Source organism: Mytilus edulis, chromosome 8 (genome assembly GCF_963676685.1).
Source record: "Mytilus edulis chromosome 8, xbMytEdul2.2, whole genome shotgun sequence".
Lineage (NCBI taxonomy): Eukaryota > Metazoa > Mollusca > Bivalvia > Mytilida > Mytilidae > Mytilus > Mytilus edulis.
This window is the reverse complement of record NC_092351.1, coordinates 61,017,282-61,033,697: the sequence shown is the minus strand read 5'-3', so window position 1 is coordinate 61,033,697 and position 16,416 is coordinate 61,017,282. Positions and strand designations below refer to the sequence as shown.

The following is a 16,416-nucleotide window of genomic DNA, read 5'->3' as shown; positions in this document are numbered from 1 at the left end:
ATGGACATAAGCAGATTGAAATCGTTGAGAGCGGGAAACAGAGCAGCGGTGACGAAAGTTTTTAACAAACTGGAGGACGCCATCGTTGATACGCCTTTAGACCCGGAAGAAATATGTACATTATTGGGGGCAGTTAAAAAGAAAAAGAAAACTTTAGCCAATATAGACGAGCAGATTTTAAATACAGTGGACTCGGAGGAAATTACTGATGAAATTATAGAAACAGATGAGTACTATTTAGAGTTAGAAAGTAAAATTAGAAAATACTAAAAGTTCTTGCAACCCGTCGCCATCGCCACTTCTTCAATTCTAGATAGCAATGTACAAGAGTTTATACCACATTCAAACCCATTTACGCATTCCAGTCGGGAGCTATCACAAACAAGTTCAACCTCAAGCCAAAATCATCGCCTACCCAAGTAAACGCTACCAAATTTTAGCGGAGATATATTAGAATGGCAATATTTCGACGATTCATTTGAATCGACAATTCATCATAACAGTACACTATCCGACATTCAGAAAATTTCATATTTGAAGTTCTTATTGCAATCAGATGCCGCACACGTAGTTTCAGGCCTCACCATGACCAACCCAAATTACTACAAGGCTATTGAACTTTTAAAGAATCGTTATGGTCAAACCCACAAGATAATCAATGCATATATGAGATCACTTTTGGATATGCCGGTGCCTGATGAGCGTTTAGAGAGTTTAAGAGCATTTCACGATAAGTCCGAGGCATACATCAGAGGTCTATGATCATTAGGACAATGCGAAGAAATGATTGGTTCATTACTGATTCCAGTTATTCAAGGGAAATTGCCACAAGATTTCTGAAAAAATATTACACGGGAAAACGGAAGTGATGATTGGAGAAAACAGAAACTACAAGACGCTATTTGCAGAGAACTTTCAATTTAGGAATCAGGACATAATGAATACATGTATCAATCGTCGACAGCTAATCACACCGCAAATTTTGTAGCAAGTGTAAAGAAGGATTTTGGCAAAAGGGACAGGGACTTCACTATCTACATGGATTATCTCTAGCCCAACCCGTTACAGACGCAGAGTCTTTTGAGCTTACTCTTCTAATTGGAGCAGACTTTTATTGGAATATATTGCAAGAAAAAGTAATACGTGGAAATGGTCCGACTACTGTAAGCTCCAAACTCGGATATTTATTGTCAGGCCCAGTTCCAGTCGAGAAAAATAACCAGTCAACTTCAATGATGAATGTTTTGATATCTCATAAACAGGAAACTTGCGATTTAGAGAAATTTTGGAAACTGGAGTCTTTAGGAATTGACGAAAAGGAAGTTGATACGCAATTGATAGATGTCATGGAAACCTTTGCCGAATCGTCCATTACAAAACAAAATCGGAAATATGTGTCCAAACTACCATGGAAAGAAAACTGCCCGGAGTTACCAACAAACAAAGAGATCGTCAAAAGAAGAACAGAAAATGTAATACGTCGTATTTCAAAAGACAAAGAAATGTTCCGAATGTATGGAGATATTATATCTGACCAAGAATTGAGAGGTTTCATAGAACAGGTAAGCGATGAGACTCTTACTGAAAATCTAATTCATTATATACCACATCACGCTGTAAAGAAGGATTCCACAACCACGCCTATGCGAATAGTTTATAACTGTAGCTGTAAAGCAAATTCTTACAACGCTAGTCTCAACGATTGTTTAGCAGAATACCCTCCTATGATGAACGACCTTACTACAATTTTGACACGCTTTAGAATGGATAAATATGCAGTGACAGCTGATATAGAGAAAGCATTTCTACACATAGAATTAGACAAAAATGACAGAGATGTTACGAGATTCTTTTGGTTACAGAACCCTAACAATCCGAATAGTCCATTAATAACTTACAGATTCAAAGTAGTACTGTTTGGTGCAACCTGTTCATCCTTTATTTTCAGTGCTACATTGATGAAACACTTTAGAGAAAGCCCATCTAACACATCCTCAGAACTGCAAAGGAACTTATATGTAGATAAAATGCTAACGAGCTTTCCTGACGAGACAATTCTACTCAAGTTTTATGCAGAATCTCGCACATTATTACACGATGCCGGTTTTAACTTGAGATCATGGAATTCTATCAATGAAAACTTACGAAATAGAGCAATATAAGAAAAGGCAGGAGACGAGGACCAGACAGTTAAAATACTTGGAATGCGCTGGAACACAAAATCTGATAACATTTTGTATAATCAACTTACTTTGACAGAAAACGATGATATACCATTAACAAAACGAGAAGTGTTGCGCCAGTCGTCAAGAATCTTTGATCCGCTTGGATTAATATTCCCAGCTACTGTGACATCAAAACTCTTTATGCAAAGATTATGGAAAGAGAAGTTAAATTGGGACAAACTATTACCGTGTACTTTAAAAGAAGAGTGGAAATCGATCGCTATGGAAATAGAAGTGGCAACAAAAACAGAAATTTCCCGCCAAATAACACCTGAATCTGATGCGCAAGAGAGATTGAACTTCATATATTTACAGACGCCAGTCAACAAGCATATGGTGCGTGTGCCTATTTAGTCAAAGGGAACACGTCTGGTCTATTATTTACAAAAAAACAGAGTCGCTCCGGTAAAAACTATAACTTTGCCACGTTTGGAATTAATGGGTGCACTGATGGGCGCTAGATTAGCGAACTATTTAGTAGGATTTATTGACACATAGAAGACATATTTTTGGAGTGACAGTCAAATAGTGATGAGGTGGATATCGTCAACAAAAACATTACCTACATTTGTATCTAATCGTCTCAAAGAAATTAAAATTGGCCGAAAACAGTGATTGGAGATATTACCCAACAGACCAAAACCCAGCAGATTATCTTACCCGTGGAATTACGGCAAAACAGCTGTTGAATAGTGCACTTCGGATAAAGGGACCAAAATGGGTCGCAAACAAGGCAGAAGGGCCCAACTGGACAAGAAATGTGGAAAACTGTAACACATTTTCAACAATTACAGAATAATCTATGTACGCTGAGATACATGTACCACAGACAAATTGTGTTCAAATTGAAAAATATAGCTCGTTTAGTAAATTGGTTAGAATAACAGCATACGTGTTAAGATTTATTCGTAATCTGAAGACCCGTAAACATGGTAAAAGCGAGCGAACGATTGGAATATTCAGCATTCAAGAAATCGGAGAAGCTGAGAATACACTTATTCGTGATGTTCAGCGGACGACATTTGAACTGGAGATTGATAGTTTGAACCCATCATCGAAACATAAAGTTGCTATAATTAGACAACTTAGACTTTATTTGGACGACAACGGATTATTGCGCTGCGGAGGAAGAATAAACAACGCAATATTAGATTATAATACGAGGAATCAAATTTTGTTACCAACGAAATACCATTTTACGTCATTGATAATTAGAGACAAGCATCACAAAAATCTACACTCTGGACTAAACAGCACAATTGCACATATTCAGCAGAAGTTTTGAATTCCGAGAATTCGTCAATGTGTGAAATACCACCTTAGAAAATGCCCAAAGTAACAGGAAAACCTTACCGCGCACCTGAGCCACCGCCGCTTCCGAAAGATAGACTTAACGATGAATATTCCTTTTTTGTTACAGGTGATTTGTGTACAAAAGAACAAAATAACATTGATTGCAGAACTTATATTTGCCTGTTTACATGTGCAGCAACACGAGCAGTACATCTAGAAATTGTACCGGATATTAAAGAAGTCATTCATGTTAGTTTTTAGGAGATTTATGGCACGTCATTCACTTCCAAGAATAATGATGTCAGATAACGCGAATACATTTAAAGCTGCAGCCGAAACAATTCAACAAAAGGTGGTGGAGCGCGGAACCGAATGGAAATTTATCCCAAATAGAGCCCCATGGTTTGTAAAACGCACTATTCACTCCGTTCCCATCAACAGTAAACAAAAAAGGACTTTTACGTACCAATTACATTCAATGACAAAGGGGCAAATCGAAAGACAATTTTAAATTAGTTAAAGTAATTTTCAGGAGTCATTTTAAGTATCGTAAATTACAGAGACAGTAAGAGTAAAATCTTTTTGTATTCTATGTGATTGTAAATTTTATAATTTTTCTTTAGTAGTTTCCATTTCGGTGGCCCCCAGGATGTCAAGGATTGCAACGTTATGCGTTCGTACGTGTGCCGTCGCCACTAACGATGTGACGTCGCGTTAATATGTATATTGTACTTACGATTCTTGTTTCTTTTGAATGAATATTGAACAATACACTTGCTTGTATTTTATTGAAAATCCTAATCGAACACACCGTGACGTACTTACACACTCAAAACCAAACAATAATATTTAGTATAATAGTCCCAGTTAAAGAAAACTGTGACACATCACATCTGTTATTGTATGTTTCCATTATCTGTCGATTTCTTTGTTAAAATTACATTTTAATAAAATATGTTGTTATTTTCAGACGTTTAATGAATAAAAAATACAAAGAAGTTCATCGTAACTATTTAAATTTGTGTACTTCTTGATGTGACAATCTAACAATGAAAGAATTGTATCAAAATTGACAATTGAATCCATTGAAGGAAAATTAATATAGAAGTCTTTGTCGAATCTCTCTTTTATTAAAATTGAAAAATCGTTGGGGTAAATTTAATTAGTATTTTACAACATGTACAATAATTAGAAAAAAATATATATTACTAAAATTAGTACTGTAAATTTTTCAGGGAAAACATGGTTCAAGGTTTATTACTTTAATCAGACATTATCATACCAGTCATTGACATTGCTTACGAGGGATTGACGATTGTTACTATTTTTGTGAATACATGGGGTAAATATATATAAAGATTCTTTTTAAGATATGTAAAATGCAATTTTTGTTTAAGCTAGATTTAATTTGTTTTACTTCGTTGGTATTGCAATATAATGTGTGCATGTCGTTATACTTAAAAAAAGAAACAACATATTTTACACGTATCTCCAAAATGCATTTAACAAAAAGTTCTCTGAAACTGACAGTAACAAGATGCTTGATTTCTTGATTGACAACATATTTGATACGTTCGGAGGACGTGTTTTTCAACAGACTATCGGCATTCTCTTCTTGTCGACTTGTTTTTGTATTTTTATGAGACTGACTTCATACAGGAACTTCTTAGGAAGAAAGATAAGAGGTTAGCAATATCCTTTAACACGACTTTCTGCTATAATATAGATGATGTTCTTTCACTAAATAATTTAAAATTAGTGACTATGTCTAACGCATCTATTCCATGGAACTAGAGATAAAGGATACAACAGATACTGTTAAGTAGGCCTCATATCTTGACGCACATCTAGAAATTGACAATAATTGAAAACAAAACAAAAGACAAAAGAGATGATTTTAGTTTTCCAATTGTTAACTTTCCGTTTCTTGGTGGCAACATTCCAGCGGCATCTGCATACGGTGTATATGTCTCCCGGTTGATACGATATTCCCAAACCTGCATTTCCGATCATGCTTTTCTTGATAGAGGGTTGTTGCTCACAAGGAAGCTATTAAATCAAGAGTTCCAGATGGTGAAGTTGAAATCATCTCTTCGTAAATTTTACGGACGTCATCACGAATCGGTTGACCGTTGTGGAATGGACGTTTCACAAGTGATATCGGATATTTTCCTGGCGTCGTAGCTGCAACCCCCATCCCTTTCATGAATGTGACCTACCGAATTAGAATATTTACCGGATTTGTTATCTCATAAGGTAGCACTCCACAGTTATGTGTAGTTTCGCATTTGGCACTTGTGGATTTTTCGAATATAAGAGCTAGTGTGCAATAAAATTCATTTTTTGATAGCTGAGTATTAAATAGCCTTCGTATTGGGTTTATATGACTATCACGATAATATATTGTATGTAGTATAGGCTGTTTTTTGTATGACAGTCCGTATTTGTATGTCCATACCATACATTGGTCCGACAATTATTGTAATGTTTTTTTTCCAACTTTTTGTCGCACGAAATTTGTTATTAAATTTAACTAAAAAATGATGCGTAAGACACCCATTTTTTTATTTGATCATTAGGAAGATTTATGAAAACAGTTTCTAAAAAGGTATCACTCAAAGGCATTGAAATTCTAATTTGATCCAAATTTTGGGGGGAAATGTGACATGTTTACCCCCCCCCTTTTTTGTCATATTTTATGGTAAATAAATGCAGAATGTTGCCATGGATACACTGAAAAGGAATAATTTTTCACCCATTCAACTTTTGAAAATCAAATTGATGGAAGATACTGATTACATACATATGCAACACACACAGTTAGGTTAATGTATTAGAAATCCAGGAATAGATGATAAAACATTTTGTGGCTCATTTTTTATTTTCTTTTCTAACTGTGGAGTGCTACCTAAGCAACACGACGGGTGCCACATGTGGAGCAGCATCTGCTCACCCTTCCGGAGCACCTAAGATTACCCCTAGGTTTTGGTGGGGTACGTGTTGTTTATTCTTTAGTGTTCTATGTTGTGTCATGTGTACTATTGTTTGTTTGTTTGTCTTTTTCATTTTTAGTCATGGCGTTATCGATTTATGAGTTTGACTGTCCCTCTTGTATCTTTCGTCCCTCTTTTAAGATGCATTCAAGAAAATACGTTTTATATTAGAAATACAGATCTAGAAGATTTAAATCATGAATACATCATGCTTCTTAATGACACATAGTACTGTATTCAAAAGGAATTAAATAGCGCTATATCTTGTGTACTATAAATGTTGAATGTAAATTAACAATTCATTCGTTAAAGTCATATATGAAAGATCCAAGCAACGAGTTTCTTGTAATATTAATGTTGTGGTCTTAAAATTATTGAACCAATGCATGGATATTCTCAAGCTAGTTCTGTACTATGTATGCACATTTTTTTTGAAAAAAGATTATTACTAATCCATAACGTTTATTCAGCATAATATATATCATTCAAAGATAGCTGATCGCTAATTAATTAACTTTCGAGTTTTCTGCTGAAGTTTACCGGATCGTGTCATTGATCTTAACACTTGTTGGTGCATATAATTTGTTCTTTAAAAATAAGTTACTACTATTTATAGTCCATTGTCATGAAAAAGAAGTTCCTTCATAATACAAGTTCTAAATGGAAGACATTTTATCGTATTTGTTCCGTACGGAATAAAGGGTATAGCATATTTGTTACCAGATATTATGGCATTGTTTGTAACAAAGTTTCCAGGAGAACTTCTGTACAGCGGAACAAATATACATTTACACCAGTACGCCCTTTAATATTGGTTTTCGCCTCGCACTTTGACGGTGCGGTGGTCGAAATTCTAACCGGAGGTCTGAAACTCGCAGTTGATGTAACTGCATACGCAGTATTGAACATATCGGCGTATACGTATACTTGAAGACAATATAATACATAGCTGTACAGTTATGGAGAATTTGATAATATATATGATTTTCTTTTAACACGTACACTTGATTTAAAGTAGTGAAAAACTCCGCGATTTAGGTATATTAAACAAATTTTACACTTTTTAATAAGTTTCATATGAGTTTTTTTCTCATTGAGATATATGTAATGCAATCTTCAACAAAGCTTTTTTAAAAGTTGCCATTTTTGTAAATTGATATGATAAACAACACAGGGACATACCGAAGTACATCGAAGTGAAATAAGAAATCTCAAGACAAAGCATATTTTAAATCCTAAAATTACAACACTAAACGCATTTCAAACAAATGTTCAATAGTTAAAAAAACACAAAGCATCATGGTGTTTATAAATTGCTTAAAGCAGCAAATTGATAAAACAAAAATTTAGGCAGAATAAACTAAGTAAGATTCGAAAGAAAATACAACGCAATGGCAAAACAGAAAAGCGGCGAAAGACCAACAAGTTCACAAAACACTATACAGAACACTAAAAACTGAGCAACATGCACGAACCGTTCACAAAACAAGGTGGACCTTATGTGCTATAGAAGTGCAAGCATCTCCTGTTCCATTAGTAGCACCCGTTGTGTTGTTCACTTACGACACAGGATAACGATTGACTCATCTGCTATCAAAATCTAAAACTCTAAAAAGGAGTAGGTTCGATAAGGTCATAAACATGCTAAAATGGCCCCTATTTATGGAAAGGATTAATAAATTAGATCAAATTGACCGATACAAAAATGAATCATGGCTTATACAATGAAAATATCGAAGATGTATTATTTTTGAAAATTTAGGTACTATCGCACTGTTTATAAAGTTGCACTAATTTTTATTTTCGACGAAAATTTAAAGAAATTAGATTTTTATTGATTTCATGGATAGGAACATAGCACACAGTCGTCGACAAACAAATCTTTCAGCACAATCATTGACATGGCATTACACATATCTGAATCAATTATTTAGTTTGTCGGCGCTTGCGCTCTATTTTTTTCTACGCATTTATTTGGTTGAAATCAGTACGATTTTGTCAAATTTGTAAAAATTGCTGTTTTTGATCTATTTGGCATATAAAGATCAACGCTTCAGAATAAAACTTTGAAAACAATTACTTCTATTTAACTTCCTCAGACGTTTTTTCATCATCTTAAAATATATTTTATCCTGAAACATTGAACTTAATAATCGGGCCCTTACCGAACCTACTTCGAATTCTTTACACAAAAACATAAAACCACAAAACATTCGGACATATATCCACTAGAATGCTATAACACATTAAAGAAAACGACGGAAATATCACGAATACAGTGTGTTTGGAAACCATACATACGAAAATACCGTGTCTTAACCATGTTAACAAGAACATTAAACGTTACGAATCACCTGTAATTTATACAATGCGACTCAAAATATCATTGAAAAAGTATATGATTCAAACCTGATATAATTTGAATATACCAGTAGTGACTCAACCCAACGGTAAGACTTGCACGTCGACTATCTATCGTCAACAATTGATGCAATGGGTCACCCTATAACGATTGTATATCGATTCAAACAATATGAACTCGTTGGACCTTACTATAAGAATTATTAACAAATGGCAAGACATGTCACTGTTCGAACTGCTTCCAATGGTATTTACAAATCAGTATTTAGATGTTTTTTTTTGCCTTGTACAATTCAATTCAAGCATATATGCATAAATACAAAGTATTTCAGCTTTATTGTTGTTTGTTTCAGATATAAACGTGTCATGCATAGACTGATAGAACTTATGTTTTTGGTATTTCAATTAGAGCAGGTTGATTTACAGGTAAGAAAAATAAACCGAACTCTTCTCGTATTTCATATTATACGGAGTAAAGGGAAAGGCTAGGGTAACGACTTTTAACTTTTAGGTATGGGTTCAGGGTTGTAATAAGGGGCGGTAAAGGGTTATTTCCGTGAAACGTGTTTCCAATTTTATTTCACGTGCAGCCGTGAAAAAGCTTAAGGTTCGGTATTCACCGTGTTTCGTGAAATCGGTTGCAAGACATTTTTAATTGTTCTTTCATCGTGTAAAGGCAATGTTATTTCGCGTTCTTCCGTGCAGATATCCCCCTCATCTTACGACCGCCCCTCTGTAATGTTTCATTTTTATTATAAGATATGTTTTCGAACCACTAAAACATCTAATCATTGTTGTTGTCAAGAAATTACCATTGAATGTAAAGCTGAATTAATGTTGAATGTAATGCTTAATGGGTTGTTTTCTATTTACAGCCGCTATATGAACATATTATATACATTCTTTCAAAACATAGAGTAAAGAGTTACTAAAGACACAAAGAAACCCACATAAATCAAAACAAAACAAATACAGCTGAAACTAAACGAGGTTGGACCATTAAAATGCATTCAGAATGATACAAATTAAGATCGATTTAAGCTAACACCGTCAATAATATATTTATCATTGCCTTTGTCTATATGTTTCAGTGTTCATACTCTGCGCTTGGTAAGTAAATTATACACATTGATATCGTTAAATTTATTTCTCTGAATTGAAAAATACAAATAATGATTCCTAACATCAACCATGTAAGTAAAAAGTAAAATAACAAAAATACCGAACTCCAAGGAAAATTCAAAGTCCCTTATCAAGTGATAAATCAAAAGCTCAAACACATCACAGGAATGGACAACAATTGTCATATTTCTGACTTGATACAGACATCTTCTTATGTAGATTGTTTAATGAACATGATTTTATAGCTAGCTAAACCTATCAAGTTTTTATTATGACCCTACATGCAGGTTCATGTTTTTTTATTCTATTGATCAAGAGGCCTTAGCGGTAGAGAGTATGACAGCGTTTATTTTAACGGGATTTTCATTACCAGATTTCTAAGTTCGAAACCAGCACGTGGCAAGTCGATCGGCTTCAATCTTACTTTACTATGATTGTCAGTTTTCTTGCCAAAAATATATCCGAGCTCTCCGGCTCTTTTTTCCAATAAACACTGACCGCGACTGTATCTTATATAAAAGCCTTAGACTGTGAAGTTGTAGACTATTAAAATCTATAAATATACTCGTTTAGACATGGGACACTTTTTGTTGCTATCTATGTACCCTCATTAGTGGTTTTTAATTTTATAAGTTTGTTCGTCAATTAGAGATGTTGGTGTTGCTGTTTATTAGTTAACAACTTTGACAATTTTGTCATGCGTGTTCAGGGCTTTGTACATATTAACAGTAAATATTCTGGTATAAAGAAAAACACATTAAAGGATTAGAAATGATTACATTTTTCACATAACGGACGCAAATGTAAACAGCGACAAACGAAAACTAATTATTGCACACGTCTACCAAAGCCAATATTAGGATAACGTGCTTCTGACCTGAGACAAGTACATAAAAATGTGACTGGGTAAATATATATGATACAACCTAGTTCAGGTGTGTAACAGAACAATCTAAATAAAACACAAATTGTTGAAATCAGGAATAGAGAGCGTGCCTTATTTTTCTTATTTGCCAGAACGTTTTTGGAATATTGGGTCCTCAATGCCCTTCAACTTTATATTTTATGGGCTTTTAACATTTTTTATTTGAGCGTCACTGATGAGTCTTATGTAGACGAAACGCGCGTCTGGCGTATTATATTATAAGCCTGGTACCTTTAATAACTATTTACACCACTGAGTCGATGCAACTGATGTTTGACGTTTTTGTACCCGAGGGTATCACCAGCCCAGTAGTCAACACTTCGGTGTTGACCTGAATATCAATTATATGGTATTTTTTTTTTTATAAATTCAGTTTGCAAAAGTATGAAATACTAAGGATTTTCTTATCCAATGCAGATAGATAGTCGTACTTGACACAATATTTTTGAATTTTTGGTGCTTAATGCTCTTCATTTTTATATTTGTTTGGCTTTAAACTATTTTGATCTGAGCTTTACTGATGAGTCTTTTGTAGTCTGGCGTATAACATTATAAGCCTGGTACCTTTCATAACTATGTCTATGCACAAAGAAAAATAGCAATTGACCTAGGAGTCTCCAAAATGAGGCCCCTCATGGGGGGGGGGGGGGTCCTAGTAATCACATAATCACCATTTTTTTGCCAATATAATCACATAATCATTAAATATTTGCTTATCTTTAGTAATCAAATAATCATAAACTAAAAATACAGTCCTAGGTAATTAAATAATCATGAAATATTTGGCTTAATAATCAAATAATCATTAAAAAAACGGCCAAGTAATCACATAATCAAAAACCCCATGAGGGCCCTCCAAAATATGTGAATGCTAGTTAAGTACATTATTGTAATCAATTAATAAACCGTTTCATTCTAGACTTATATTTTAATTAGAAGTACACCTCTAACGAATTTAGTTGAATAGATCATAAACAGCTGTTTGATAAAAGATTGACGACAGCAGGGTGGTGGACTATTTTATATATGTGGTTATAACTTGACAGCAAAAAATGTCTCGGTTTGTTTAAAACTACTTAGAATAAAATTAATAATGATGAATACAGTATTGAAAAATATCACTACATTTTGTACTATGTTAGAAAAATAACTTTTCCGACTAATATTTTTCAATACTTAAAAATCAATGAGTACACATCCAAGGTATTTAAACAAAACTTCATAAACAGGTTGCAATTTAGATATAAATATCGGCAAAATGTAGCATTGTAAATGGTATTTTAATGCAATTCGTTTGTAACGATAATTTTCATTTGACAATATCACCGTAAACAATACTGTGTTTTATCTCTTTTCTTTTCTTTATTTAAAGGCTATGACGTAAAACAACTAATGATGAAACTGTAATGAAAGTTTAATTTTTCAGGACATGCAGAGTACGTAGGCTGTTTCATAGATTCCGATCCAATCAGAAAGTTTCCTTATTTATATGGAGGCACAAACATTTTAACCTTGACTATAGACTTGTGTATACTTGGATGCGCAGATGATGGGTTTAGATATGCCGGTGTGCAGGTAATAACCATATAATGTATTTTGAACGATAAAACAAGGCCCATGACACCTAATAACGTCTTTTTCCTCCTTTATTTAAAACCTTTTAATTTGTGTCCAATATGCATATGCTACATTTTATCATTAAAATATAAAAAGAAGATCTGGTATGATTGCAAACTCTATAAAAGAGACCACATGACACAGAAATTACCAACTATAGGTCACCGGACGGCCTTCAACAATGAGCAAAGCCTATACCGCATAGCGAGTTATAAGGGCATAATTCAATAAGTCGTGATTATGCATTATGAGTATCGCATCTACATTTAACTGGCTGAATAACTGTTGGTCACAGAATAATCTTAATGATACTGAAAAAAAAGAAGGACTTGGGTGTTCATTAAGGACACATGCTAAAAGCAAATATTAAGTAATACAATGAACAAAAAAATCAAAATCAAAAACTAACAGTGAGCCCAACATTAGTTCTTAGTTTGAAATGATTCATAGTATTGATTTTGCTCATAAGTAAAGATTGTACGATTGCTTCAATCCGAGTTATCTTGTCTCTGTTAGATTGATGCCTCATTTGCAATCACAACTACACCCCTAAAAAGCTCAAAATGTTCTCTTTTCCATTAAGAGTGGAATGCATTGCTAGATGTGAGCATTATAAACATCTTCATGTGGTGTCTTTGACTTATGAACGCAGAAATCAGCTAAAACCATTGGACAAACAATTAATAAAAAAAAATTATAAGAACATTACACAGAAGAGTTAAAGTATAATTTATAAAAGGTTTATCGGTGATGCTCGATACACAAATATTTAACGATTCAAAACATAATACATCTTGGATGAGTTGATCAAACCTATAAATTTCCTATGATAAATGTCCAGTGAAGCATTAGTATGCTAAAATTGAGAATGGAAATTGGGAATGTGTCAAAGAGACAAAAACCCGAACGTGTAACAAACAACAGCAGGAGTAAACCAATAAGTCTTCAATGAGGCGAAAAATTCCCGCACTCGGTGACGTCCTTCAGCTGGCCCCGAAAAGATATGTATACTACTGTAGTTACATATACACGACATACTATTACTATAAGTTGGATAGTTTTCACCACAAAAAAAGAAAGTTTTTTTTTATTATTTTTTTCCAGTCTCGACAATGGTGCCATTGTGGTAATGACCCACACTCAGATCTTGCAATCCATCCGAATGTCAGCGATTCAGAATGTAATACACCATGTTTAGGGAACTGGACACAAATGTGTGGTGCAGATTGGAGGCTATCTATTTATCGTATTAGTAAGTTTTGATTTTAGACTTAATTAAACAATGCACATTTTACAGAAATATGTTATATGTTCGTTGATGCTCCACTTACAAAACATTTAATTTGACACCACTCTCCGAGGTTAGGGCTAGGCTTTGGACTCCAGCTGATTTTTTGAACTCCATCAAATTCCGTATGTATGTGACTGTCCCAAAGTCAGGAGGCTGTAATTCAGTGATTGTCGTTTGTTGTTGTGTTAAATATTTGTTTTTCGTTGTTTTGTACATTATTAAGCCCTTAGTTTTTCTCATTCGAATTGATGATTTCAGTAAAAATATAAATAATGGTTGTAACAAACAAAAACCAAAAACGTGAAGTGAGAAAAATTCAATTTATAGAGTATACTATTCATTTTTTTAGAACTCTTCAACATGCTGAGTCACGTTATTGTTTTTGACAAAATTGTGATGATAAAAATGAAAACAATCATATTTGCATTGTAGGAGAAGTCATCAGTGTTCCAACTTTTCAACAGTATGGAACAGCATTCTACGGTAGTGCCATTTCAAGTCAGCCGTTGAAATCAGAAGTTATACACAGAAATGGTTTAAAAGCGAAAGTTGACTGTGCAAATGCGTGTGGAGAAATTATTGACTGTAAAGTGTTTTCTATTTCCTCACAGACTAAACTTTGTCACATGTTTGAGCACACTACACAACTTTGTGATGCTAATATCATGGAACCGAATACCTCAGTCCATCTCCTTTTATGAACAGCCTCACGCGTCTTGGAAATTTGTCTCAAGACATTTCAAGATGTCTCAAGACAAGGATCCCGGAGGTTCATTTTCTATGAGTTTGTGACTTTCTTAATTATTTAACTATCAGTCCAATTTTAACGAACTTTATATGACAATGTAAACTACACCAGATATCCTCTATCATTTTCGGGATCAGTCATCTTATTTGTGCAATTTTTGTTTTACTTTAACAAGTACGAATACATTATGACATAGAAAGGTCGTTGAGATAATATTGTACATTTGCACACTTATTTAGATGTGATTGTAGTAATACTAACAAAAGCTATTTTTCGTCATATTTATTATCTTATATGAAACAATTCTGATAGCATAGTACGTTTATTTCAGATAAAAAAATACCTATACATGTAACCAAGAGGGGCCCGAGTTATGGGTTGTGAGTTTTCTACCCTCTTTGAACACAATAAAGATTGTATTTAATTGTTTTTGACAAGCTTTTTGTTTTATCGATATTCACCATGATTACAAAATCTTTTTCGTTATTTGTAAAACCCACGCTAGAACTGTTTGGACACAGGCCAGACATAATTAAAACAATCCTAAACCGATAAAAATACAATACAGCACCTATTTTCTCATTGTTCATTATTATGACAGTTAAAATGTCATTGAGTTGGATGACTAGTAAACCAATAGTACTAAAGTAATAGAAAGATACAAAAGAAAAATTGTAAAGATATACAATTATTTTATTCGATCAAAACGGAACACTATTGCAACAAACACATTACATTACACAAACGATGACAACTTGTTAAGTGAATCGTATAACATGAGCCTTAAAAAGACAGAGTGACTTACAGGAAAGAATTCAGCAAAATCTATTAGCTTGGTTGTAATGAATATGTGTTATGTAAAGTCAACCTAGTCCTTTGAAAAAACACCCCATTCCCCCTATCGGTCACACGGGAAAACGTTTACCAATAATAAACAGATCACAAAAAGATGTACCGGACTATTCCCAAAATAGCCTTCCAATGATAAACCAATCATTTGGTAACAATCTTTAAATGGATAGAATCCTGATTTATTCCTAGATGGCACTTATTTATTTTCTGCGTAAATTCAAAGCTAACTGAGGTTTGATTCCTGAATTTTTATCTCCCAACGAGAATTAAAGACATTTACCTTGAAGCATTGAATCCATAAGGGGTATACAGAATCATAACTATCCCGCACTACCTGTTACATCTGCTAAAATCTAAAATATTGATGCACTGTATAATTTACGGGTGGTCTATTTAAGGCACAGCACGCTATTTTACACTTTTTATAAAATATCCCTAGAAAAATATACCATAGATTTTTAAATTGTTTGGTCTAAAAGAGGGACGAAAGATACCAAAGGGACGGTCAAACTCATAAATCTAAAACAAACTGACAACGCCATGGCTAAAAATAAAAAAGACAAACAGAAAAACAATAGTACACACGACACAACATAGAAAACTAAAGAATAAACAACACGAACCCCACCAAAAACTAGGGCTGATCTCAGGTGCTCCGGAAGGGTAAGCAGATCCTGCTCCACATGTGGCACATTTTATCTAATCGATAACTACAAAATGGGTAGTTCTGACCTGAATGGTTTATTGCATTAATGTTTATTGCTATCATACTTGAAGCTGAGGTGTATCTTTTCTAATTAGTTATCAAAAGTACCAGGATTATAATTTTATACGCCAGACGCGCGTTTCGTCTACATAAGACTCATCAGTGACGCTCAGATCAAAATAGTTAAAAAGCCAAATAAATACAAAGTTGAAGAGCATTGAGGATAAAAAATTCCTAAAAGTTGTGCCAAATATGGCTAAGGTAATCTACTCCTGGGGTAAGA

The 16,416-nt window shown here is 33.9% G+C and overlaps 2 protein-coding genes across 2 annotated transcripts; both read left to right on the top strand.

Moving 5' to 3' along the window:
• Positions 1 to 2,162, top strand: LOC139484258 (uncharacterized). Its single transcript, XM_071267994.1, has 2 exons — positions 1 to 242; positions 989 to 2,162. Exons 1-2 carry the CDS (start codon positions 1 to 3, stop codon positions 2,160 to 2,162), a joined length of 1,416 nt encoding a protein of 471 aa, XP_071124095.1.
• Positions 2,163 to 4,746: 2,584 nt separating this feature from the next.
• Positions 4,747 to 14,934, top strand: LOC139487065 (sialate:O-sulfotransferase 1-like). Its single transcript, XM_071272074.1, has 6 exons — positions 4,747 to 4,860; positions 9,226 to 9,298; positions 9,964 to 9,982; positions 12,346 to 12,494; positions 13,641 to 13,788; positions 14,260 to 14,934. Exons 1-6 carry the CDS (start codon positions 4,856 to 4,858, stop codon positions 14,526 to 14,528), a joined length of 663 nt encoding a protein of 220 aa, XP_071128175.1. The 5' UTR covers positions 4,747 to 4,855; the 3' UTR covers positions 14,529 to 14,934.
• Positions 14,935 to 16,416: the final 1,482 nt, after the last annotated feature.

Coding starts and splice junctions, on each gene's coding strand:
- LOC139484258 (XM_071267994.1), top strand. CDS start 1: ATGGACATAAGCAGATTGAAATCGTTGAGAGCGGGAAACAGAGCAGCG. Junction 243..988: donor ACAGATGAGTACTATTTAGA/GTTAGAAAGTAA, acceptor CAAATTTTGTAG/CAAGTGTAAAGAAGGATTTT.
- LOC139487065 (XM_071272074.1), top strand. Junction 12,495..13,640: donor TTAGATATGCCGGTGTGCAG/GTAATAACCATA, acceptor ATTTTTTTCCAG/TCTCGACAATGGTGCCATTG. Junction 13,789..14,259: donor GCTATCTATTTATCGTATTA/GTAAGTTTTGAT, acceptor TTTGCATTGTAG/GAGAAGTCATCAGTGTTCCA.